The sequence below is a fragment of the Sphaeramia orbicularis genome, chromosome 24, assembly GCF_902148855.1.
Source record: "Sphaeramia orbicularis chromosome 24, fSphaOr1.1, whole genome shotgun sequence".
In the NCBI taxonomy this organism is placed as follows: domain Eukaryota; kingdom Metazoa; phylum Chordata; class Actinopteri; order Kurtiformes; family Apogonidae; genus Sphaeramia; species Sphaeramia orbicularis.
Genome location: NC_043979.1, coordinates 31,467,366 through 31,494,662, shown reverse-complemented (window position 1 = coordinate 31,494,662; position 27,297 = coordinate 31,467,366). Strand labels below are relative to the sequence as shown.

Genomic DNA, 27,297 nt, shown 5'->3' with positions numbered 1-27,297 from the left:
GATTTTAGCCTCAAAATATCTCACTATAAGCAGAGGTTTGTACTGAAGGCCAAAAACAACAACAACAACAACAAAATCACTGCAAGTTTTGTTTCGGCTGACTTAACTGGATATCTTTATTCTCTACATTAAATTTTAACTTACTAATGTCCTTGCCTGACATAGCGGGGGGTTATTCTGGCATTGACGGAGGCCATCTGTTCAGCCTAGAGTAAAACGTATTGGATCTCTACTAGGTCAGGCTTACACAATAATGAGGCAGGATTGGGGTAGAACTCTCGAAAATTGGGAGCTGTCCACTGAACCGTGGATCATCTGCCAGTTGCAACATTTAGGGAAAGAGCAGAACCGTGCAGATACCACTCGTCCCGATGGATGGAACAAGCAACACTACCTTCATCCTCCCCCAGAGAGGGACACCCAAACAGGGGAGGTCACAGCACAAACCCTGGGCCTCCTCTTCTGCTTTCAGGGAAGAGATCTGGCTGGAAGACCTGATTGACCCCTCTTCTAACTGTTCATCCTCGAGTTTGCCGTCCAGCCCGAGTAGCACCATAGGCAGCAGCAGGACTGGCAGCACTGGGACCAGTAGCCTGCACAGCTGGAGTTCAGGAGTGACCTGCCTCCTGCACAACTCCATCAAGAAACAGAGCCAGGAAGTTTTCGAGAGTCGACTTAAAGAGGAGAGAAGAGGCCGAAATTACCCTCAGGCTGAGCAGGGAGGAGGTCGAAATCATAACAAAGTCCATGCATGGCCAGAGAGGGGAGGAGTGCATCAGGGGAGGGGCTGCACACAGACAAATGCCAGCAGTAAAAGTCTAAAACTACAGTGGCTGCTGGAGGAAAGGGTTGAAGCCAAACTGAAGTTCTCGCAGTTTCTAGATGAAGTGACGTCCAATGTGCTCGACCCAAACAGCCTTCAGGCATTTGGGAAACCAGTCTCCCCCTCCAGCTCTACCAGTACCACCACAGAACTAGTTCAGCTTTACGACACAATCCAAAGTGTGACCCAGCAGAGCCCCAGGCTGCCCCGCTCAATGGCCAAGCAGCAGAGCTCTGTACCCGAGCAGAAGATCCAAGAAGAGCCAAGTCCTCCTGACCCTTCGCAGAAAAAGTATCTGGAAACTGACATCGACACAGTGAGGAGAGATGATGAGCCGCATGACCCGGAGGTAAAAGCAGAGGCGCCGACGCTTTTGGAGATAGACGAGAAAACCGTGATTCCACCTCCTCCGCAGTTCTGTCAAGGGTTCAACATGAACAGTCCTTTTCTGGAGTTTCATCATGACTTCCCCAGATACCCCTACAGATCTGTCTCTCTGCCCAGGGGCATCAACATGGTGAGTGATGAAAGTCACCCCCGTCTTTAATCAAAGCCAGGCCTCTGAACATATGTTGTGATTGAAACAGAAATTATTTCTCACAAAAAATATCTGAATAAATTAGGTTTTTTGATGATTTGATTGAGCTGTTTCTGATTTATTTTTCAGCTTCATTATTTAGAGGACAAAGAGGAGTGGAAAATGTGTTTGGTTTTTACAGTGGCAGCCTAGAAGAAAAGTAGAAAATGACGATAAAAGAAGACATATTTACTGATTAAATATGCATTAGTATAGCATTATTTGATCATAAGTGAAATTTTGATCTGATGTTGGCACTAGATGTAGAGTGTAACTGCAATCCATCCAACAGCTCTTGAGATACAGTCGCGGAAAAATGATTAGAACACCTTTGTTTTCTTCAGTTTCTTGTTCATTTGAATGCCTGGCACAACTAAAGGTACATTTGTTTGGACAAATATAATGATAACAACAAAAATAGCTCATAAGACTTTCATTTCAGAGCTGATATCCAGCTATTTTCCATGTTTTTTCTTGATAATAACCAAAATCACTTCAGTTCTTACATCAATATCTATGGCACTGTACTGACAAAAACAGTGCTTTTAGGCATTCCAGGTTTTCTTTTCTGTCTGTTTTAGTCACAGGATACACACAGGAGTTAATACTTGATTGCATAAGCATTGTTTTTGATGACTTTTGATGGTGTAATAATTTTTTTCCGCAACGGTATATAAGAAAAATAGTCAGAAGGTTATCATAGTTGTTAAAATAGGATCAGTTACATGCAAATCCATTCAGAGATTCAGCTGGTTCAACCTTTAGGTTTGAGTGCACTGGTAGTTCAGCTTCATGTTTGTATAATGATTCAAGAAGTTAAATGACTTTTTTGCTTGACTTGTTAGGTACTGAAACTACAGACTAAACCTTTGGCTAATAAAAAGAAAGGAATAGCTTTTGATTTTTATTTCTACTGTAGCTGAACAGTCTTTGCCCAGCCCTGCCCCCTTTATTTTCCCCCTGACCATCATGCCGCCCCCACCTCTCACCTGACCTTTCTACAGGACATGTACAAAAGGGCAGACATATGGAGCCTGAGAGGAATCACCAAATTCTATTACAGGAAATATTTTGCACTAGAGTGGAAGCTTTTGTTCTATTGCATATTGTGTATCGTATTTCTTATATTATTCATATTACATGTCTTAAAGGAGTGACATTTTGCTTTTTTTTTATGCATTTTAAAACCTTTCCCTGTGGTCTACATAAACTGTAAATGCTATGCTTGGGTCTGAATTCTTCATTAATTCAACTCCACAGGTCCATCTTTAACCCTATTTCTGAGTAATGACACCAGAAAGGTTGTTTTGAGCGCCGGGCCTTTAAATGCAAATGAGTCACTTCACACCCCACCCCCTCCAGGTTGTTGACTGTGTTGCTCTGTCCCATTTAACCAACAACTGAACATTTTTGGTAATTGGCTCAAAGTTTGGACATATTTTCAGTATGGACTACAACCACTGCTGCTGACAAACAATTATGTCGTACTCGGAGAAATGTTCGTCGGAAGTCTTGACCTTATATGTGCAAATGTCGTGACGTAACAAATTAAGAAGGCATTTCAACGGGTTGTAGAAATCCACTCGATTTTTGCCAAAATGAATATAAAGATAGCTTTGCAGCACCTGGAGGATTCAAATTCAAACTTTTTCAACTATTAGGGTCCAAATACACAAATAAATGAACCAAAGACTAATAAAAGTGGGTTTAGCAGAATATCACCCCTTTAAGTTGTGTCTATGCGACTCTGGTCCCCAGTATATTTAAAAATCTGACAACATCGGAGCAGCTTGGTGGAATTTCTTGAAATCTAGCGCAAATGTTCACTGCGATTTGGTGGCCAGAGGTCAAATTTCAAGGTTGCTGTGACCTCACAAAACACATTTTTTGGAAACCTTGCATTTACAATAAATCAGATTTAACTTAATTGTCATTGCACAAGTAGAAGTGCATTAAACCTGTTTAACCCTGACCATATTTTCAGGGGAAAAACGCCTAAAAAGACATATTCAAAGTAAATGAAGAATTACTTCACAATAATAAGGTTCATATGGATGTTCTTGGTGTCTATGGACATTTAGAGACCTCACAGAATCTATTCCCATTGTCTAAAATATTGTATCTATTACTATGCCTGAGTAAACTGTAACAAACTAAAAGAGAAATTAAAATTTTTTATCCTCGCCTGTTTTTTTTCGGCTGGATTGACGATGATATGCATAAATTAATTGTTCGTGTCAGAGATTTTTAATAGCGTATATTTCACCCCACAAAGATTAAAAATCATGTTTGAACATTAAAGTTTGCACTAAAATACACTTTTGATGTACTTTTATTAACATTAGGGTCTAAACTTTGAGCAAAAGTTGAAAAAAACATCCATTGTCCTGATTTATTATATTTTTATAGTAGATGAATATTAATATAATTTTTTTTGACCCACGGGCTAAGGGCGAAAGGGCTTGGGTCATATTTTGCTAAACCCACTTTTATTAGTCTTTGGTACATTTATTTGTGTATTTGGACCCTAGTAGTTTATAACGTTTGAATTTGAACCCTCCAGGTGCTGCAAAGCTATCTTTCATTTTGGCAAAAATCAAGTAGATTTCTACAGGGGTTGGACAAAATAATGGAAACACCTTAAAAAATCAATAAATTATAATTTAATACGGTGTAGGTCCACCTTTTGCGGCAATTACAGCCTCAATTCTCCGAGGTATTGATTCATACAACTTGTGAATTGTTTCCAGAGGAATTTGAAGCCATTCTTCAGTTAGAATACCCTCCAGCTCTTTTAGAGACGATGGCGGTGGAAATCTACGTCTTACTTGAATCTCTAAAACTGACCATAAATGCTCAATAATGTTGAGGTCTGGGGACTGTGCCGGCCATACGAGATGCTCAACTTCATTAGAATGTTCCTCATGCCATTCTTTAACAATTCTAGCTGTATGGATTGGGCCATTATCATCTTGAGGTGAAGGTGTTTCCATTATTTTGTCCAACCCCTGTACAACCCATTTTAATTCCTGCTTAATTTGTTACGTGTATAACTAGTTGCATAATGACATTTGCACATATAAGATCAAGACTTCCAACAAACATTTCTCAGAGTATGCCATAATTGTTTGTCAGCAGCAGCGGTTGTAGTCCATACTGAAAATATGTCCAAACTTCGAGTCGATTACCTAAAATGTTCAGCTGTTGATTGTATTAATGAACACAAGTGGCTGAACGGGACAGAGAAGCATGGTCAACACCCTGGATGGACCTGTGGAGTTTAACTAATGAAGAATTCAGACCCAAGCATAGCATTTAGTTTATATAGACCACAGGGAAATGTTTTAAAATGCATAATTCCATTTAAAAAAAAAGCTAAATATCACTCCTTTAATGAACAAGTAGACAATAATACACAGTGGTGGAAAAACGTTTTTGGATATCCCATGCACTTGTGATATATTGCTTTTAGAATCACTCTTAGTCATTGAACTCTGCCAAGTATGGTTCCATTCTCCAAACCCACATGCTCCCTTCTGCACATGCACTGTTCCGTCAAGGTCAAAACTGGATGTTTCGATAAGATAATTAAACACATCCAGGGATGTGAAGAATCCAGGGATGTCAAGAATTTAGTTTGGCTATTTTTACTTCTTAACAATAAAATAAATATATTCCTTTGAAGTGGCTTTTGAAACACAGAAAAGAATCTTCCACTAATATTTCATGATAACGTTTGAGATTGTGTAAAATTTTTATGGTTTCTGAGAAGTTTTTCCATGATTGTATGTATAAAATGCACTCAGTGGCCACTTTATTAGGTACAGCTTCCCAGTACTGGGTTGAACTCCCTTTTACCTTCAGATCTGCCTTAATTCTTCATGGCATTTATGCAGCCAATGTTGTAACTGTAGCCCCAGTTTCCTGTTGTTACCCGTGGTGCCCAGTCAGATCTCCTGCTGCTGAAGCCCATCTGTTTCAAGAATCAACATGTCGTGTGTTCAGAGATCCTCCTCTCCATACTTCGGTTGTAACTAGTGGGTATTAGAGTTCCTGCTGCCTTTATATGAGCATGGACCTGTCTGGCCATTCTCCTCTGACCTCTGGCATCAATAAAACACTTCCACCTAGGGAACTACTGCTCACTAGATATTTTCTCTCTTCCGGATCATTCTCTGTAAACCATAGAGACGGTTGTGTGTGAAACTCCCAGGAGATCAGCAGTTTCTGAAATACTCAAACCAGAAGTCTTGACTCAACAACCACATTATGTTCAAAGTCACTAAAAATCAGCTTGTTTCCTCATTTTGATGCACTTCAGCACATCAGCTCCACCACGGCCACATGCATGCATTTTTGTACTGACACATGATTGAACCATTTCATTATACACTGTAAACCCGGAAAAGTAGAGTTTATTCAAAAAATTTGAGGCAAGTGATTGCACTTAAATGATTTAAGTAATGATCGACTAATCAGTTGGTTTAAGTAGGTTCAACTTTATGCTAAAAGTATTAAACTTAAAGTATTAAGTAGAAAACACTAAAAGACAAGTTATTTGTGCTTTAAATCTGTTGTAAAATCAACCCCACTGTCCAACCATTCAACTCAGCATTTTAGGTTACACTGACTAAGTTTCTCTATTGCAGCCAGATTAACTTATCACTGATTAAACAACTTTTTTTAAACTAATCAAACTCAAAATCCTATTCTTGACCAAAATAGTTATGAAATTATTCAACTCAATATATTGTGTCATGAATGACAGTTGGCTCGATGTCATTTGCCCATACAGGAAGTGCTCTTATTTTGACAGAACATTAACATTTTCTTCAAAAAGCTATAATTTCAGATGAACAGGAAACCCATTGTTCTTCCTATGGCTCTGACTCATGGTGCAGCTCTTCAAAAATACAAAAACAAACACAAAAAGGCCAATAAACACTGCCATACACACATTAAATCCAAATGAACACTAACCCCACAACCCCGCTGAACCCCTGCACATAAAAATAACATATTTTCAACAACATGCCCAATACCCACAATGCAATGCGAAGATAAAAAGGTGTGGTCATGACTAAAACTTAGTGATTTAATTCCATTCAACTTAAACTTTTTCGTACTTTCAACTATGTCTACAAATTAGTAGAATATACTTAACATTTTATAGTAATGTCATAAAACTTAAATCATTTAAGTGCATTGTAATTAAAGCATTTTAGTAAATACAAATTCCGGGCTTACAGTGTATATTTGCAACCTGTTAAACCCCGGGCCATTTGTTTCCAGTGGGAATCATTTCAGTGTAACACAAAACAATGGATTAACCCAGAGCAAAAGGTTTATTCATATAAAACCAAGTTATGATCAGAAACAAGCAAAGGTAAGGCTTCATATTGAGACATTTATTTTTGCTCTTCTTCGTGTTGTTTGGTGAGTTTTAGTGGTAGAGAAATAACACTTGTACTGTTGGATCTGCTTAGTTTCAGCTTAGCTCTGGAAAGTTTGTCACATTGGTTTGTTGTTTTATTAAATTATTCATGACATACACTGGTCTCAGACTGTTAGCTTGTTTTAGATATTTGCCCATTTATATTCTTGCTATGTGGAGTTTATTTGGAATTTAATTGATTGTTTGTAGGTAGTTTTAGTTGACCAGACAGTATGGCTACAGGCCTATTTTATTTAACTTCTTGACTTGTTTACTTACTTTAAGTTTCCAAAAATATTTAAATCTAGACATACTTTAATTTTTTAACATGTAACAGCCCACTGCACATTTTCATTGTAGCTCATAGGTGTCAAACATATGCCCCATGGGCCCTCAGGATGAATTTGCAAAGATTACACAAAAGACATTGACAATCAAACTAAATTCTACATTTTTCAATTCCAGACGCCTGTAACTGAATGTTTTGTGTATTTGTAGATCAGCTGTGGTCTGTAAGTTGTAATGCATATAAGCATAAAATAAGGTCCGCACAACCTGAATTTAAAGTAACTTGGTCAGTGTAATATCATGGACTTATATGACTTTAAAACAACTTGGTTATTGTATGAATTTCAAGTAAACTGGACATTATAACATGAATTTATATGACTTTAAAACAATTTGTTACTATATGAATTTAACTTAACCCTTTCATGTATAGTGGTCACTACAGTAGACGGGTACTCTACAGCTGTTCTCTTGTATATTCATGGGTTTTGTTGTTTTAGTTCCATATCAGCCAACACAGTGGACACTTATGCATCATCACATACGCTGACATTCATACAATTACGGTAACTTTGCTGTTCTTGATAACGCAAATTTATTCGTATAGTACAAATCATGTACGTGCTTTACAAAAATGGAAAAGAGACAGGTTAAAAATACACAATTACAATTAAAACATAATCAATAAACATAAATAATAATCAATTAAAATAAAGTAAAAGAGAAGAGTGCAGATAGAACACTTACAGTTGTGATATAAACCTGGTAAACCTGATCTGCAGTAACATGTTGAGTCTAAATCAAGTGCTAGTTGTTATTAGACTTTAATTAAATGTTTTCTTAAACAAAAAGGTTTTTTTTTTTAATGCATATTATCTAATAACAATACCATAATATTTAATAACTAGTATTAGAGTTTGATCAAATGTGAGCAAACACTAGATTAACTGCATTAAAAACAGTTTTTATTTCATAGTTTTCACACAGTTTATCACTTTCTGTTATTCCATTTTAAATACATGTTTCTTTGCTTCAAAAATTAAACATATGGTGTCCAGCTGAGCAGACATTTTTGTAACGCCATAAAAAATAGGTTCATTAAAAAAAAGTCAATCACATTGGTTTTTTTTCATGCCTAAAGAGGAATAAAAACATTCAGGAAAAAAATCTTGACCAAGGTTCTCATAATTCATGCATGAAAGGGTTAAAGTAACTTGATCACCATAGACTATTAATGAATTTGCATTAATTCAGTCTAATTTCATCATTATATTTGTCTGTTTGTATCTATATTTTCATGAATTTAACGTGGCTGGATCACTGTATTTGTATTTATTTAAAAGATTTGATTGTTATATTTATATGATCTATTATAAATTTTTAAAAAACCTTACGTTTTGTTTTGATTATATGAGATGTCGTGCATTACCTGTCACGTGACATTGCATTTAAGTACTCTATATAAACAGCTGTGTGATCTGTTGATGTGGTCTGATGAAGGGCGTCAGCATGAAACGTCACCCATGGTAATACATTCTTTGGGAGCTCACAGGTTGTGCGGACCTTATTTAATTTTTTCATTTAACTAATAAGCTGCAGCATAATATGGTCAAATGTGCAGTTATTTTTCTTAAGAAATTTCAGGTTGTTCATGGAAGTTCAGGTTATTCACATTTTTTATTTAAGGATATTTTGGAAATGTAATACTTTTTGTACTAAAACGAAAAGAAAATTACTTATTATACTATTACTTTAACCCTTTCATGCATGGTGGTCACTAGAGTGGACAGCTGTTCAAAGGTGTTCTCTTGTATATTCATAGGTTTGTTGTTTTAGTTCCATATCAGCCAAAACAGAGGATGCTTATGTATCATCCCATACACTGACATTCATACCATTACTGTAACTTTACTGTTCTAGATAAACCTGATCTGCATTAACATGTTTGAGTGTAAAAAAAAAAAAAAATGCTAAGTGTTATTAGACTGTAATTAACAGTTTTGTTTGGTTTTGTTTTTGTTGGTTTTTTTTCATATTATCTCCATGCAGGTATGTTAAAATGTTAAAAACATCAGATTAGCAAAATTAAAAATGCTTTTATATCATAGTTTTCTCACAGTATATCAGCAAATACATGTTTCTTTGCTTCAAAAATTAACCCTTTCATGCATAGTGGTCACTACAATGGACAGTTATTCTACAGCTGTTCTATTGTATATTCATGGAGTTTGTTGTTTTAGTTCCATATCAGCCAACACAGTGGAGCTTATGCATCATCCCAAACACTGCAATTCATACAATTATTGTAACTTTGCTGCTCTTGATAAACCTGATCTGCAGTAACATGTTTTAGTGTAAATCAATTGCTAATTGTTATTAGAATGTAATTAACAGTTTTCTGAAACAAAAAGTTTTGGGTTTTTTTGTGTATCCTCCTGAGACCCAGCAATATATTTTGTCCTCTGTAGGGGACAAAAGTTTGACAGTTTAACTTAAAAATACTGTCCATTGCAAAGGACATTCCATATAAAACATCAAAAAATAAAAAGTATTTTTAAAATGTATCTGAAAAAACTATTGCATTATGCAGTTTCCAATCAAGATAATTTTTTAATGTAAAAAAGCTAAAATTGTCAATTTCCTGGGTCTCAGGAGGATATTATATTCATGAAATGAGTAATAACTAGTATTAGAGTATGAAAAAAATGTGAGAAAACATGATTAGCACTCATTAAAAATGTTTTTATTTCATAGTTTTTACACAGTATATCACTTTCTGATGATGAGTTTTATATACATGTTTCTTTGCTTCAAAAATTAAATGCATGGTGTCCAGCTGAGTGGACATTTTTGTAACGCCACGAAAAATAGGTTCATTAAAAGAAAAATAAATAAATAAATTGCATTGCTTTTTTCATGCCTAAAGAGGAATAAAAACAATCAAGAAAAAAATATTGACTAAGGTTCTCATAATTCATGCATGAAAGGGTTAAATACATGGTGTCCAGCTGAGTGGACATTTTTTGTAACAAATGAAAAATAAGGTCCTAAAAAATCAATTGCCCTGTTTTTTTTTTTTTTTTTTTCATGCCTGAAGAGGAATAAAAGCACTCAGGAAAAAAATCTTGATTAAGGTTCTCATAATTCATGCATGAAAGGGTTAACGTTCCAGCCCACTTGAGGTCAGATTAGGTGTATGTGGCCCCTGAACGAAAATGAGTTTGACATCCTTGCTGTCGATATTATTTGTTGATTTGTTATTTAACATTAATGTTAAATGTCCTTTGTGGCTATTTCACCAGAATGAAATGACACGTGTTTTGTGAATTTGCCTGAAATCCTCTGACTGACACATAGTTTTTGACAGTATAAAGTTATGATGATGATATGGCTGTGCAATGTGCTGCAACTGAAATCATCTGCTGCTGTTTCAATTGAGAGACACCTACCAGCAGAACACATACTGTGTATTTAACCGAACCACATTTCTCCCTGAGTTAGTTTTGCTGTTGTTCGTCTCCTTCCAGTGTGAATTAGATGGTAGTTTGCAAGGCTATTCTTTCAAAGTAGCTTCCTCAACTCTGCTGAAGTGATAGACCATCTGACTAACAGAACAGCCCACACCACCATCCACTCAGCCACACTGTCGCTAAACACCACTTCAGACCTGAGGTGTGAGCTGTCCATGTGATCCATTCAGACATGTGACCAATCAGCTGATCAATGAGTGCAGAAAAAGTGATTATGCAAGTCAGCACAGCACTGGTATTTCAAACTGACCTGTGAGCAGACTCTGTGGTGTGCTCATTAGCATTCTACCCGTCACCAGCTCCTCCACGCAAACAATCTCCACCGAACAATGCAGTCATTTAGTGACTCAGCCCACTCACCAGCATTTATTTTGTGACATCCATCATTTACTCAGCTTGAGACGTAACCTTGCTAAAATGTCTGCAGATGTAGATGACCTGTTTATACAACTGTTTTTTCTCGGCAATAGCAACTGGTGGTATTTCCAGACTTATAGAAGTGGCGTACATTTCACAGGAACAGGCCTCGATGAAGGCTCCATGACTGTAGTCTAAGCATACAGGGTGGGGAAGCAAAATTTACAATATTTTGAGGCAGGGATTGAAAGACAGTGTATGACCAATTAGTTTATTGAAAGTCATGAGAATTTATTTGCCACAAGAAAATTGACATAATAGAAAATGTTTTTATTCTATGTGTCCTCCTTCTTTCTCAATAACTGCCTTCACACGCTTCCTGAAACTTGCACAAGTGTTCCTCAAATATTCGGGTAACTTCTCCCGTTCTTCTTTAATAGTATCTTCCAGACTTTCTCGTAATAGTTTTGCTCATAGTCATTCTCTTCTTTCCATTATAAACAGTCTTTATGGACACTCCAACTATTTTTGAAATCTCCTTTGGTGTGACGAGTGCATTCAGCAAATCACACACTCTTTGACGTTTGCTTTCCTGATTACTCATATGGGCAAAAGTTTCTGAAAAGGTATGGATAATAGTGTTAGGTATGATTATGACATCAATATATGTTTGGTTTCAAAACAATGGACGTAGTGCCTGCTGAGAAAAAACAACTAAATGTTCATTGTAAATTTTGCTTCCCCACCCTGTATATTCACATCAATAGGAGCTGATAATGCTTAAACAATAGTCGCTTTTCCATTGGACATCTGTGCAAAACTTTACCGATATTTACTAAATGTGGACAAAACAGAAGTGCGTAATGTCGCTTTTTCCATTAAATCACAAATGCGATGATTTGTTTATTTATTATCGTGAGATGACACCAGAAGTCATTCCATAAACATGGCGGCGAATGTAAATATGGTGGAAAAAATTAGTAAGAAGGAGCACAGGTAGGAGAGGGAGCGAAGTGACCAAGCTGGGGGGGATGGTGTGGAAGGGGGGTTTCCCTTTTGAAAAACTGAGGTAAAAATGGAACATTCTGAGGCTGTCTGAGAGGGTTATTGTAACTCTAGTGGCCCTCCTGCAATTTTTTAAAGCAACCAATCGAAGAGTAACTTATTTTTCTGTTAGAAGTATAATAATGTTGTAATGTCGGTAAGGGGGCGCTAGCCGAAACTATGAGGGCGCAGCGCCCCTGTTCCCCGATTAAGAAAAACCCTTGCCTGATATTTGGAACCAATATTCACTTTTAAAGTCTTTGAAAAGGTTCGTTAAACATCTTTGTGTTATTTTTGCAATAAATTATATACAATTTTTTTGTTTTTTTTCTGGCCTTTTGTGTTGATATAGTAGGTTAAAGTGAAAAAAATAATAGCAGTTGATATAAATGAAGTAGTGCTTAAAAAAAAGATACCAAACATGGCTATAGTAAACATTTGTTTATATAGAATATAAAGGCAAAATCAAAAGTACTGAAAAACGGCCAAAATAGGCCCAGACCCCAAAGGGTTAATACTTGAATGTTTCTGTCAAGAGAAAGTGCATTGTGACAATTATTTTATTTTATTTATTTTTTTATTGTTGTTGTTGGGTTTTTTTTTGTTTTTTTTTCAAAATACAACTTGGTTAAATTATTTCAGTGTGTGTATAAGTACATTTTGAACATTTTAGCACAATTTCAACAATACTGCGATAATAATTATAACCGTGACAATTTTGGTCACAATAACCGTGATATGAGATTTTCATATCGTTACATCCCAAATACCCCGACATGTTTCTTCTTCATTTGTTGTAAGGTCCATCAATATCTGTTTTTTTTTGTTTTTTGTTTTTTTAAACTTTTTATTTAGATTTTTGCATAATATAAAACAGAACAAAACATCTGGGACAAGACATGAATAAAAAAAATAAAATAAAATAAATAAATTACACCACATAGTATTATTATTGTTACAGATATTATACTACATCTATAGATACATTGCCAAATATCGAAATATTCATATATTCGTATACATATGCACACATCTATATAAATACAAAACACCTCATGTCAGGGCTTATAAGAGCAATTCTCGTCAACAACCCAAAAAGTTTAATTATACAAATAGTCTTCAACCATGTGCCATCTCCGCTTAAAAAGATCCATTTTCATTTGTAATGATGCAGTCATTCTAACATCCGTTTTTTAAATTCACGTGACTCTAGTTGCAAAAAAAGGTCTTTCCATTGCAGTTTTGCGTGATATACCATTTGTGCTACACCTGAAAAACCACCTCTTGCCAGCGCAAAAACTTTTAATCGAAAAATGAAACTTTCGGCAAAATTGTCGTTTTTCCATTAGGTAAATTTTTATGTGCAAGTTATATTTGCACAATTTGAGGGTCAATGGAAAACGTGACTACTGTTACATTACAGGTCCTATTTCCTGTTATAAAACACATAGAATTATTAAGTTGATGGCTTAATGTGTGCAATTTAAACGCTGCCACTATATTTTTCATCGTTCGGACAGTGTAAAGCATGTCTGAACAAGCCACTCCACATGTTTACAGAGTTGTTAACCTGATCTGCAGTCTGTCAGTGTCCCTCTCTTGGATCCAAAACATACCTGACAGATCTCAGAATCAGCACGGCTGCCATTTAATAATAAAGGAGAAGATCACATTGCCTTAATTTATTGTCTGATTAAAATTCAGCCTTTGCCGTCACCTTAGCAACTGCTTGAAAAAAGGTGGGTGGTGTGGGGGCTGTGAGGCAGGCATGTGAGTCTGTTGGTGTTCATCTCAGTGTAGTGTGTGTGTGTGTATGTGTGCGTGTGTGTGCGTGTGTGTGTGTGTGTGTGTGTGTGCGTGTGTGTCTGTGTGTGTGTGCATCTCCTTGCAAAGTTCCATCTCCTCACACAAGTCCTTGTACTTGTGTGAGCGCGGTAACGGAAAATTCTTCACAGGCACACAACCTTCTGTTGAAGACACAAACTCAATTCGTTAAGCATCTCCCAGAGCTTGAAAGCACTTTCCCTTCCGCTGCTACTCTCAACTACGTTTCCCGTTGACCCTAAAGACATAATAATCTATTTGCAACGGTTGCTTCCTTAATTAATAACACCAAGCGCGCGCAGACACAGTCCCACTCCCCTTTCACTGCTACAGATTAATTTTCCAGTATTCGTTAAACATCCACGTGAGACATGAAAAAGTAGCAGCAGTGGACGCCACACTTGATCAGACCTGCACCCTAAATCTGAATGAAACGATAATTCATGGGGAGGATTCACAAGATTATGCATAATTCATTACCTTCAGAAGAGGGCCGGCAGACCTGTATGAAATTCATCTTAACAGCCCCCAAGACTTGAGATGGAACATTCAACAGATTGGACCACCTGTTCCCCCCCCCCCCCCCTCTTAACTCCCCTGTTTTCTTTCCCCCTAACATCACTACCACCACTTCTCTATCTCTTCTTTACATCCCCTTTCTCTCCTCGACAGGGATATTGAGTTGCTGCCAGTATCCCTCATGGGGGGGCTTGCCATGTATCTGCAGTCTGGCTGCAATGGAGCTTTCCACTCTCCTCCCTCCCTCCCTCCCTCCCTCCCTCCCTTCTTACTTACTTCCCTGTTTTCCCTCCTTCCCTCTTTCTCACTTTCTCCTCTCACACTCCTAGTATGAAATGATCGTTCTCTTCTCACCTCAAGTAAGCACAGATATAGTCGGCCTGGGTGCAGCCCAATGATGATGATGATGATGATGATGATGATGATGATTGCATGATGGAGCAGAGGGGAAGGAGCGAATGAGGGAGCAGGCAGAGGGATGGAAGGGGGGGAGTAGAGAAGAGAGAAACATAAACAAAAACAGAGAGAATCAGAGAGCGTGCCTGCTGAATATGTATGTGGTTTTGTTTCTCTTCAGATAAGTGCGTGCGGCTCTTCACTGCTGGCACCTTCTGGGCCAGTTTTTTTTTTTTTTGTGCATGTGTGTGTGTGTGTGTGTGTGTGTGTGTGTGTGTGTGTGTGTGTGATGGGTCCCCTTCTAACTAATGTGCTGTCATTTCTGTTAGGTGCCTGACGAAGACATGAACAACATAGACGCTATCAGGTAAGCTTCTCCCTTCTCCCTTCTCCCCTCCCTCTCTCTTTCCCTCTCTCCCTCTCTCTCTCTCTCCCTTCTCTGCACAAATCTTTCAGGGCTCCATCATCACGCCCCCGCTTTCTCCCTGTCTTCTTCCTTTAAGCTCCTTCCCTCCCACTCTTCCTCTCTGTCTCTCTCTTCCACTCTTGCACAGTCTCACTCCCCCTCTGTCTTCCCTCCTGACTGCTGCTTCTGCTTCTGCTGCTGCTGTTGGAGTGGTGGAGGTGGTGGTGGTGGCGGCGGCGGCAGTGGTGGTGGTGGTGGTGGTGGTGGTGGGGTGTACATGTAGTGGGGTTTCTCTGAGCTTTAGGGAGAGCTGGGTAAGCCAATCCAGATAGCATACAGAGAGGGGTTTTCTCCATCTCTGCCGAGGCTCAGGCAGCAGGATTTTTTTATCTCTCAGTCTCCAGGATGAAGCTGTGCGTGAGCGGAAGGTACAGTTTCACTCTTTGCATCTTTGATTTGGATTACAAAGCTGCCTTGGTTTGCATCTGTAGCTTTCCCTCTCTCTCTTTCTCTATCTGTGTGTGTATGAATGTGTGTGTGATCATCTGTATGTGATGTGGCTGCATGTGCGCTCTCCCTGTCAGTTCGTGCTCTCTGTAATGCAGTGCTGCTTTTTTTTTTTGATAGTTTGTTAAAGATAAAAAGGTGTTCATTCTTTCTTTCTTGCTTTTTTTTTTTTTTTTGGCTGAATGCAGGGAATTCTTGGCTAGAAAATTCACTGCAGCGTTTGTGGTGTTACTGTAAAAGCTTTTTTTTTTTGTCTACGATTTCAATCAAGAAGGTTTGTGAATCCATCTGAAATGTGTCTCAGTGAATTCACAAATGTTTTTATGGTTCCTGTCACCTGTCGGAATGCACCTATAAAACTGATTAATTACCCTGCATTACACTGCTGCTTTACTTGTACGATTACCTATAAAATAGTAGCTCTGATTCATGATTTTTATATATTTAAACCAGTGTCAAATGTTTAATATGAAAACCAAGGTGATAGCTGAAGTGATGAGTTCACATGCCTGCAAAAACAGATTTTAATGAGCTCATTACAAAATTACAAGTGCTCGCTCGCTTTTCTGATTAAAGTTGCATTACACAGGAAATTAAAGCAGCCGAGCGCAGTGCAAACAAGATGCAAGAAAGGATCTGCTTTTTTGTAATTTTTTTTTCCCTCCAACCTTTCATATCTCTTTCTCTGTCTTGCTTTTACCTCACTGTCCTACAGTAGACACGATTTAATTAATACTAATGAACCATTATTAATCCTGCACAGATGGAAATAGATCCAGAGCACTCGCTTTTGTGTTCGATTACTGATGGTATTATTACGATTTCAGGCAGATTACATTTTAAAAGCCGTTTAAACCAGCCAATGAGGGGTAATTAATCTGATGGGGTGTTTCTCCAATAAGAGGCATCAATTGTCCTCACCTTTGTGTCACAGCTTTAATTGAATTATAGCAGCACTTGTAAGATAAAGACGAGGAGTGTTGCACCTTTTCTCATTTCTCTTTGTTGAATGGGAAACAAGGTCACCTGTAGCCTTTGATGAAGTTGTGATGAGGTTAAGTAGGAATCTGGCTGCACCTGTGGGCCTGACCCTGCCTCTACATCCACCCGCACATCCACCCCCATATCTCGCCTTCCAGTCTAAATGATGAAATGTCCTGAAATTTCTCCCCTCTCTTGCGCTCAGTCTTGCTCTCCTTTGCAAATTCTGTCCCTCTCTTGGCTGGGCTCCTGTATTTAAGACCCTGTGGTGTAGATAGACATGTACACATTACATGGAGACGCACTGGAGCAGAGCAATGGAGACTAAACAGATTTAAAGTTTGAAAGAATTTCTCTCAATAGTTCAACACACGTCAAATGCTGATCCCCGGCTGAAAGATGCTCGGGTTTTATTTTGAAAATAAGACTGACACCACCTGAGAAAAAAGTGACAGCTGCTCTTTCGGCTGATTGACAGCGCAAGATTGAACTACGTGATTATGCCGCTGTTTGGAGGAGTGATGATGAAACAATGTCCTTGGGTGGAGGGAAAACAAAAGTTTTTCACAGCTTTAGATTTTCAGGACATTGGAGTTGAGATAAGACATTTTGGCTCAAATGTGAATAATTGCATTGAACTATCTTTCTTTCAATTATTTAACCCATAAAGACCAAGTGCTACTTTTGTGGCAGTTTTTGAATGAATTTTTCTCTGTATTTAACCTTTCTGAGCGCCATTTGTTAACATTTGAACCTCTATATTTTGTATTTTTCTATAAAAATCATGTATTTTCCTGTGTTTAATTTATTGATCATAGACGATCATCAAAACTCAGAGTAAAGTTCTAAGAATTAATCACTTTAATTAATAACTCACTGTAAAAACAAGCATCTACAACCACTATCATTTGTCAAACTCCGTGGGTTTTCCTGGTGAGTCAATGTTATAGAAGATGACAGTGTTTCCATTTTCACTACTGAGCTTCTGAACGTCCAAATGGGTCATATCTGATGACTATGAAAAGCTGAGAAACTGCATTTTCCCAGAATTATTTAACTGTTTTAATCGGTTTAATGGTTCAGAATTTAATAAATATTTTAGGTTAGTATGTTTTTGGTCACCAGTGGCTGTTTAGGTCTTTTTTGGGTTAAATCAAAAAAGAAGTCAAGCTATGACACGTTCAGCTGTGACACGTAATGGTGGTTGTCTCTATATTTAACCATTTTTAAGTGACGTATGGCCATTTATGCTAATATTAGCTATCATCTGTATTTTGCATTTTTGTAAGTAAATCATGTATTTTACTGTATTTCATTCACTGATCATGTAGATTTTCATGAAAACTTAGAGTAAATTTAAAGGTTATTATATCAGAAATAGAAAAAAATAGAAGAAAAAGTGACTTTTTCAGCAAAGCCGTCAATAACTGAATGTAAAAACAAGTGTATCTATCCACTGTCATTGATCCAACTCCATGGGTTTTACTGGTGAATCAATGTCGTAGAAGATGACGGTGTTTCCACGTTCATACGGAGCCTTTGACCATCCAAATGGGTCATATCTGATTATGATTTAAAGCTGAGAAACTGCTTTTTACCTCAGTTAGTTACATGTATTGATAGGATTATTGGATCAACAGGTATGAAACAGTTTAGATCAGTAGATGGTTTTGGTCGCTGGTCTTTATAGGTTACTGATATATTTTGCTGAAAAAGTCACATTTGCTTTTGCTTTCTCTGTTCTCATAAAATAACCTTTGAATTTTCTCTGCGTTTTTATGACCATCAACATGTTAATTAAATTAATACAGGAAAATACTTGCTTTTCACTAAAAAATACAGTATATGAAATAATAAATAGTGATAACTGCAGGAAAAAATTCAGTTGGAAGTCACCACAAAAATAGTTTTAGGTATTTAAGGGTTAATTTTGTGTAGATAATATTATTTGAATAAGCCTGACAGTTTCAGATAATGTAGATGATAAGTAAAATGATGAGCCTGCATGAAAGGATCATTTTTGGGAAAAACATTCTTAATATTTTCTGACCTTTGAGTCATATTTGTTGTTTTAAATATAACATTAAAACCAAAACAACAAGAAAATTTAATATAAAAAGAAAACATATTCAAAAGGGAGCAGGATGAAGTTTAACTTATATTGTCCCACCCCTTTACCCCCATCCTTCTCCACACCCTAAATTCCCATGTCAGATCCCATAAGTTAGTGGTTTCCAACCTTTTTGGCTCGTGACCCCATTTTAACATCACAAATTACTGGCAACCCCAGACATTCAAATTGGAGACTTTTTTTTTTTTTTGCTAAAATTAATTTGTTTTTGATCATGTAATAGTTTGCTATAAAATGTTGCAAATAAACGTTAATTTTAGACAACATTTAGTCTATATAATATAATTTTTTATTAGTAACTTTTACTTTTTTTTTTTTTATGTTTTTTTATCAATTACTAGAAATTCCAGGCGACCCCACATGGGGTCCCAACCCCAAGGTTCAAAAACACTGCATTAACTGCTCCCAATCCCCTTTTTTAAGTTGGTTGGCACAATTCACAAATCTTTCTCAAACTGATAAAATCTTGCACCACAAACATCTGAAACCAGTGTTCAAGGGGTTAAACTGAAATGAGGAGGAAAGAGGGTCTTATTTTAAGGCTCACCTGGGGTGTATATCCACCAGCAGCACCAAAGTTTGCATTGTAATAACGTTGATCCTTTTACAGTGAAACCTTGCCACTTCAGTAAGTTTTTTTTTTTTTTAATCAATTATTAGAAATTTCAGGCAATCCCATTTGAATTCCAGGCGACCCCACTTGGGTCCCGACCCCAAGGTTGAAAAACACTGCCACAAGTACTCAACAAATCCTACACATATCAGACTAAATTCTGACTAAGCACGAACAACCAACTGATTATGTTTCATATCCCAAGTTTGAAGTCCAGGACTGTGTGGTATTTGAGGTGAAAGCATCATTTAGAAACTTTTTAAAAACACTGAAGTGGCTGCAAATGTTTAAAGCGCTAGTTGTGTCTCCCTTGATAAATTGGGCGTCTATTGAAGCAGATGAAGTGGTGATAGAGCAGAGGGGTGGTAGACGTGTATTTGTGAAAGTGGTGTGGAGGAGTTCCCAGACTGTTCCATTGAGGATAGAGGTTAGTTCTGATCTGCCTAAGTGGACGGTGTTGGTCGAACACATTAATGCACCTTGTGTCCTCTGTGGTCTGAGCGGCCCGCCTCCCACTCCCACTCTGTCTCGGGGTAACTCTGTCCTGACAGCTCCTCTGGGGATCATTAAGTGAGTCTTATCATCTCAACCCCATTTTTCCTCCTCCCCCTTTGGCCTCCTCAGCACCAGCGGTCAGATCATCATTCAGGTCAGATTTATTCCTTGTGATGTTGAAGCAGTCAGCCATGTAAATGCTTCAATGGCTTTATTGAATAACGCAGCTATCACAGCTCAGCCTCAGTCAGTTTTATGTGAAATGAAATTTTAAACAAATCCACGGTTTATGTTAAAACTGGTATTTTCTGGCATAAAGGCCCATGAAGTGAATCTATAACTATAATATGTCACTTTTATGCTTTAAAACATTTAAGAATGACCAAGTCCTGTTGACTTTTAAGCTGGCATTAAATCAGATGTTTCCCCAATGTTGAAATTCAGAGAAATCTGCCATTTTATTTAATTTTATTGCCTGTTTCATTTGGTAACTTGTTTTTAGTGTCATATCACCTTTACTAAATGTAATATTAAACATTACTTGTTTACAGTGTAGAGAAATAAGACAGATATACATCATTAAATGTAACATGACTAAAACTTTACTCCATCACCTCATGTCTTTCTAAACCCCATAACATAAGTGACTTTTCCATAGACCCTCAAATTGTGTAAATATAACTTGCGCATAAATTTGCCTAATGGAAAAACAACAATTTCACCCAAAAAAGTTTTTGCGCTAGCAAGAGGTGTTTTTGTGGGTGTAGTGCAATTGGTATATCACGCAAAACTGCAATGGAAAGACCTTTTTCTGCAACTAGAATCACATGAATAAAAAAACGGGTGTTGACAGAAGTTACAACAAGTGACAAAGAGTTTTAAAAGAAACATGGTGCAGTATGTGTGGACACATCAGGAAACTGAATCATTTTTTAATTTAGTACGGCATAGAGAGGTAATGTATAATAATGAATATATCTGTAAATCAACACGATATTTACATTTGTCACCATTTTTATGGAATGGCTTCTCATGTCACCTCGTGATAATAAATAAACAAATCATTGCTTTTTTGATTTAATGGAAAAACTGACATACAACAACTGACATACAAAACTTCTGTTTTTTCCACATTTAGTAAATATCAGTAAAGTTTTGCACAGATGTTCAATGGAAAAGCCATTATAGATGTTTAACTGCAGTGGTGATAAAAACAACTCCCATGGTGCCACACTCCTTCACAATAGTTGCTTTTCCACTGACCCTCAAATTGCGCAAATATAACTTGCGCATAAAAAATTGACTAATGGCAAAACAACAGTTTCACTAAAACTCCTAAACTAAAAAAAGTTTTGAGCTTGCAAGATGTGGTTTATCAGGCGTAGCAAAATTGGTATATCACACAAAACTGCAATGGAAAGACGTTTTTGCGCAACTAGTCACGTGAACAAAAAAAATGGATGTTGATGGATGTTACAACAAGCGAAGAAAGAGACTTTTAAAACAAACAAACAGAAGGAAACCAAATCATTTTTGAATTTGGTATGGGATGGGATAGAGGATGGAGAGATAATGAGAATTCTAGAATTAGAACAACAGATAGTTCTGTTCATCGTCATGTTTATGGAATGACTTCTCGTGTCATCTTGCGATAATAAATAAACAAATCATTGCATTTGTGATTTAATGTAAAAATGGACATTAAGCACCTCTGTTTTTTTTGACATTTAGTAAATATCTGTAAAATTTTGCACGTATGTCCAATGGAAAAGTGACTAATGACATCAACTACATCTTTTGTTACTGATTTGATTGAGATATCCCTGGGTTTAATGTAATATTAAAGAATGCAAAGACACTGTCTGCAGTTTTTGCATGTATTTAACAACAGTAACGGATGTAAATGAAGATTTTTTTGGGAACAGAGTTCATTCCTTTTAGCAAAACATAAACTTGTTTACATGTAATCATAGTGGATTAGATTTGTATTTTAACATTTAGACGTCTCTCCTGACATTTAAGTTTGTTTATGAAGTCAAGAAGTTCACAACGCACACAGTAAACAAACAAATGAAGAGAAACTGTGAGGGAATTAATAAATCAATGCGTTTCTAAAAATACCCGGTTTAATGTCTGCTGCTTGTTAGATACTGATGATCTCAAGCAGGAGGTCATAGTTTACATGCTTTTTTTTTATTTGGCACACGTTAATGGTGCAGCGCTCGAAAGCTGTTAGTGCTATATTGCTTTCTATATTTTCTCAATGTGTTTTTTTGTAAAAGCACCATTTATGCATCCCTGAGTCGAGCCTTTTTAGGATGCCTCTTGAGAGTCATGGATGGAGCAGTAAGTACATCTGAGCCGCCTGCTATATATGTGTATCAGGGCAAACACTTATTGACACACACACGCACACGTGCACACACAGACACATGGAAACAGAGTAAAACGATGCAGGAAAGCACATTTTGCAGAGGTGGATCCTTTGTTGTGTCTAATCACTACCTGTCCATTCGAGCTCCACTTGTAAACAATATGTTTTGATGATGGGAGGTGTGTGTGTATTTGTGTGTCAGCATATGTGCGCTTGTGTCTGTTCTATTTTTAATGAGCTGAACCCTTTTGAAATCCGCTCGCGCTCCTCCGTCCCATCTCCTTTTCGGCTGTGGCTGAAAGGATGGCAAATCCTGGCCTTTTTTTTTTTGTTTGTTTGTTTTTGTGTCGAGTGTGACAAAAAAGCTAAACGCCACAGTATTTAGCAACCTGTTTTTATTTGGAACAGTGTTGCTCAGCAAGCGAATCAGAAACTAAAAAAAAAAGTGGTGTGTGAATGAGGAAAAGTGGACGAACAACAGCTTTGCAGGGTTGAATTTGGGTTTCTTTTATTATCAAGTTATGTAAAAAAAAATTGAAATGCAAAAAGCAATTTAGAATCATTGATTTGGAACACAAAGCGATAACAAGGAAGCTTCAAACTTTGTGAGTTCAAAATAAGTGAGAGGTTTCCTAAAGTTTCTGCAAGTGTATGGATTCTGGGTCAGAAGAAGATGAGGTCTCAGTAGTTTTGATAGGCCAGCTCTCAAAAGGATTTACTGGCACTGAAACATGATTTTCCTGTCTGGAGGCTGATGCTGTTTTGTAGAACAGCATGTGCTTAATACACTTAGTGTGTTTGCGCACATATTGCCTCTCTGGTATATTCTCACATAGCCTGTCAACAAACTCTCAGAAAATAACTTTAGGTAACAGCATTTTTATGTATTTTGTGGTTGTGTTGTCTCTGTTGGTTTTAGGAAAAAAAAGCACAAAGTTTAGGTTTTTCAAGCTTTTCAGTACATTTATAACTCAAACTATAACTGAACAATAACTCACCCTGATGCTGTTTCATTTAAGTGCAATACAATAACAGCAGTTATCACAATTACAATGTACAATAATATGTTTCTGTCACTTTCTCCTCACTCTCTATGCCACAGGTGTCAAACATGCGGCCCGGGGGCCAAATCTGGCCCGCCAAAGGTTCCATTCCGGCCCGCGGGATGAAAGTGCAAAAATTAACCTGAACAGTCAAGGTTGCCAAAAATCATTTTGGTTTAGGTTCCACATACAGACCAATGTGATCTACAGTAAAAATAACAACACAATAACCCATAAATAATGACAATGACAAATTTACTTTGTGAAAAATTATGTGGAAAATTTTTAAGCGAAAAAAAATAACATTACACTGTGAAAATATTTACATTTACAAAACTGTTCTTTCACAATAAAATGCAAATAAATACATAAATAAAAGCAAAGATGAACAACCTGAAATTAGTAATTTTAACAATATTCTGCCTGTTACTAAATGTTTTGTGCATTTATGCACATTATGCCGTGATCTGTCGCTGTGTTTATAATAAGAGATGGAATATTGTAGGAATTGTTCAAATTTTAGTTCCGAACTCCAAAATTTTAACAGTATTCTGCCTGTTACCAAATGTTTATGGAACATTGTGTGTAAATGTACATGTACAAATAATAAGTCGAGGCATAATATTGTTAAAATTGCACTAATTTTTCAAATGAAATTTCTGTTTTTTCAGGTTCTTCACATCTTTTTTGTAAAATGTAAATATTTTTATAATTTAATTGGGGTTTTTTTGGACTAAAACAAAAATAAAAACTTGGATTTGTCATTATTTATAGGTTATTAAGTCATTATTTTACTAGTCTGGCCTGCTTGAGATCAAATTGGGCTAAATATGGCCCCTGAACCAAAATGAGTTTGACACCCCTGCTCTATGCCCATTTATTCATTATTATTACTCTCTGCATTCTGCTTTTGTTGTTTTTTTATTTTATTATTTTATTTAAATACATGTTTTTGGATGTATGTATCTTTTTTTGGTCGGGACAGTGCACATTAATGAACACATTTATACATTCCATTTCAGTACAAACTTGTAAATATGTCAGAGTTAGCATCAGTGCTAATTTTCATCCGCAGTTCCCACTTAAAAAATAAACAAACAAATAAATAAATAAATAATAGTGATCCGTGCAATACACAGCGTCTATTTAAATTGCGTGTTTTGTCTATTTAAATGTGTGTGGTTCTTTTTAAATGTCAGCCTTACTTCACTATTATTCTACATGTCATATGTTGAATGACAGTAAAGTATCTTGAATCTTGAACTGAATAATTATACTAAGGACCTACAATAGATTTTACAACAACATGCCTTCTTTTGAGTGCATCCCTATGGCAAATGAATGCAAGGTTGTCCTGCAAAGCAGTAAAACCTGCCAAACTTACATAATTTAACATCATCTGGCAACATCCTGTGGTACAAAGTGCTGCCATGAGAGCCTTCCAGAGCTGTACGTAGTATCCAGTTTAATAGTATCATAAAATGTGCAGTATCTTAACATCTGATGGACCTTAATATGCATCTCAACCCAACTTCAGTTTATTCATAGAGGATCTTTCATAAAAAATGCAGCCCAGACAGCAAGATTAAAACAACACAGACACCATTAGTGACAACATAACACAAAATAACTGGGTTAACAAATAGATGAGCACAAAGTAGTGTTACTGCAAATGTTATTTCTATCATAAATCCCATGAACTTTTACTCATAGCTAGGGCTGTGTATTGGCAAGAATCTGGCGATACGATACAAATCACAATACTAGGATCATGATACAATATACCACGATATATCATGACACTGTTAAAAAGGCAATTTTTGTTTACTTCTTTTTTTAAAATGATCATTTCCTTGAAGAATTGAATTCCACCAGAAATATGCACAAATACTAAACACATTTTTATTTGATCACAACAGAAGCTAATGCGATATCACAAAATTTTCCTCTGTTAAAACTTAAATTATGTTTTACAGACATTACAGTTCAAGATCCTGCTCAAATGTTCTTATTCTATTAGTTCATAACTAACATTATAACATTATTTTTGTGCAGTCCCAACTAAGCAACTAACATCTGCCTCTCTCAGACAGTAAAAACGTGCTTTTAGGATGCTTCAAATAACCATTATTTAATAAAACAGTGTTCAATAATAATAAATAAGATATAAACAATAAAGAAAAACAAAAATGAACCTCCACCATATCTGCATTTGAATAAATACCTAAAAATATTGATACAGTACTTTTTAATATTGACACAGTATTGTGAAATGAAATATCGCGATATATTGCAGAGCCGAAATTTTCTTACACCCCTACTCATAGCGCATTGAGATAATGATCATGTTTATGACAAAAAAACAAGATCTTAATCCAAAACTAGAAAAGCACTCAGAGAGCGCAGACCTCCGCCAAGGCAGCTCAGTCTCCCATGCTGTGATCTACTAAAAATAATACCGGGACTTTGGACTTAGACCCTTAGCATTGATATTATTGTCTTTTTTATTGTGCTTTCCTCTATTTCATGTGTTTTGCCAAGATATAAAAATAACAAATATATTAGTTGAACGATACAGTTTATGCAATTTATTAACAACCGATATATATGCATTTAGTAGAAGAGCACATCATTACATGACATACAGGTAACATCTTCCAAAATAAAAACATTTCATCCATTCAAATAAAACTGATTTGACAACAACCGATAAATGTCTTTATTAGGAGAGAACATTACATGAAATAGAACTACCTCTTACCAAAAAAATATATATATTATTACTATCACAATGGAAATGAAAATATCCCTATCTCCCAATAATTTGGTGTTTGTTGCATGTCAATACCCTAATTTGTTCCCATATTAAGATGAAAATTCCCAAACTACAATTTTTTCCTGTTCTGGATCATGGTATCCAGAATTTTGTGAGGCTCCAGATCAATCATCAATATCTTGTAGAACCTGTTGGGAACTTATTTTGTTTTTGTTTTTTTTTTTACCAAGCACTCTGACCATTCATTGTGGGGTTACACATACATATATATATATATATATATATATATATATATATATATATATATATATAGTGTGTGTGTGTGTGTGTGTGTGTGTATATATATATATATATATATATATATATATATATATATATATATATATATATATATATATGTGTATATATATATATATGTTGAAAATATCCCTATCTCCCAATGATAAAGAATCCTTTAAAAAATTCCTGGATCCAGATAGTAATCCGGATCATTCCCAAAATCGAATCATTTGTTACTCGTCCCATTTTGGACATTTCCTGAAACTTTCATCAAACTTTTTCAGTTATGTTGCTAACTAACCAACAAACAAACAAACAAACCCTGGCAATAATATAACTTCCTTGGCGGAGTACTGAGAACCCCTCAGCTGAAGTCGGGACATTTCTATAATTACTAAAAGATGTATTTTTGCATGTGGTGTTGCTACAGTTGGACTCCATGTGTTGGCTTTTTGGGTCTCGGCGTGTATATTTTTATGTTTTCTTTTGAAGCTCCGCTAGCCTACATCCCCTCTTCTGCTCATTTGGAATTTCTCTCGGGACGGGTGTCATGATTACACACTCCCTTGTGCTGAGTGCCATCAGCGGCACATGAAATCCGTTCAGCGGGTCATTATCCCCCGCTGCTGGTAATGATGTTGCTAGTTGATGTGTAACTACTTAGGTCCTGAGTTAATCAGTGCAGGTCAGAGTCACACACAAACCCACACACACAGTAGTAACATCATTGGAGTATGGTTGAGTCATCCCCCACATGTCACTCCTGAGTGACTGCTGCAGGTTAGCTACCTAGTTAATCTTATGGCATATGGGATTGAAAGAGTGGCTTCTTCCTCCTCTTCTTCCTCTTTTCTCTCTGCTTACTGCTGGATGAGTCAGCCACTTGGGTTCCCCCGCTTT

At 36.5% G+C, this 27,297-nt stretch overlaps 1 protein-coding gene across 1 annotated transcript in view; it reads left to right on the top strand.

The window, feature by feature from the left end:
• The first annotated feature begins 341 nt into the window (after positions 1-341).
• Positions 342-27,297, top strand: part of LOC115415327 (brain-enriched guanylate kinase-associated protein) — a 57,088-nt gene continuing 30,132 nt past the window's right edge. Inside the window, exons 1-2 of the mRNA XM_030128855.1 lie at positions 342-1,340; positions 15,122-15,159. Coding sequence (XP_029984715.1) covers positions 372-1,340; positions 15,122-15,159 — 1,007 coding nt within the window. The 5' untranslated portion in view covers positions 342-371. The remainder of the gene's footprint in view (positions 1,341-15,121; positions 15,160-27,297) is intronic.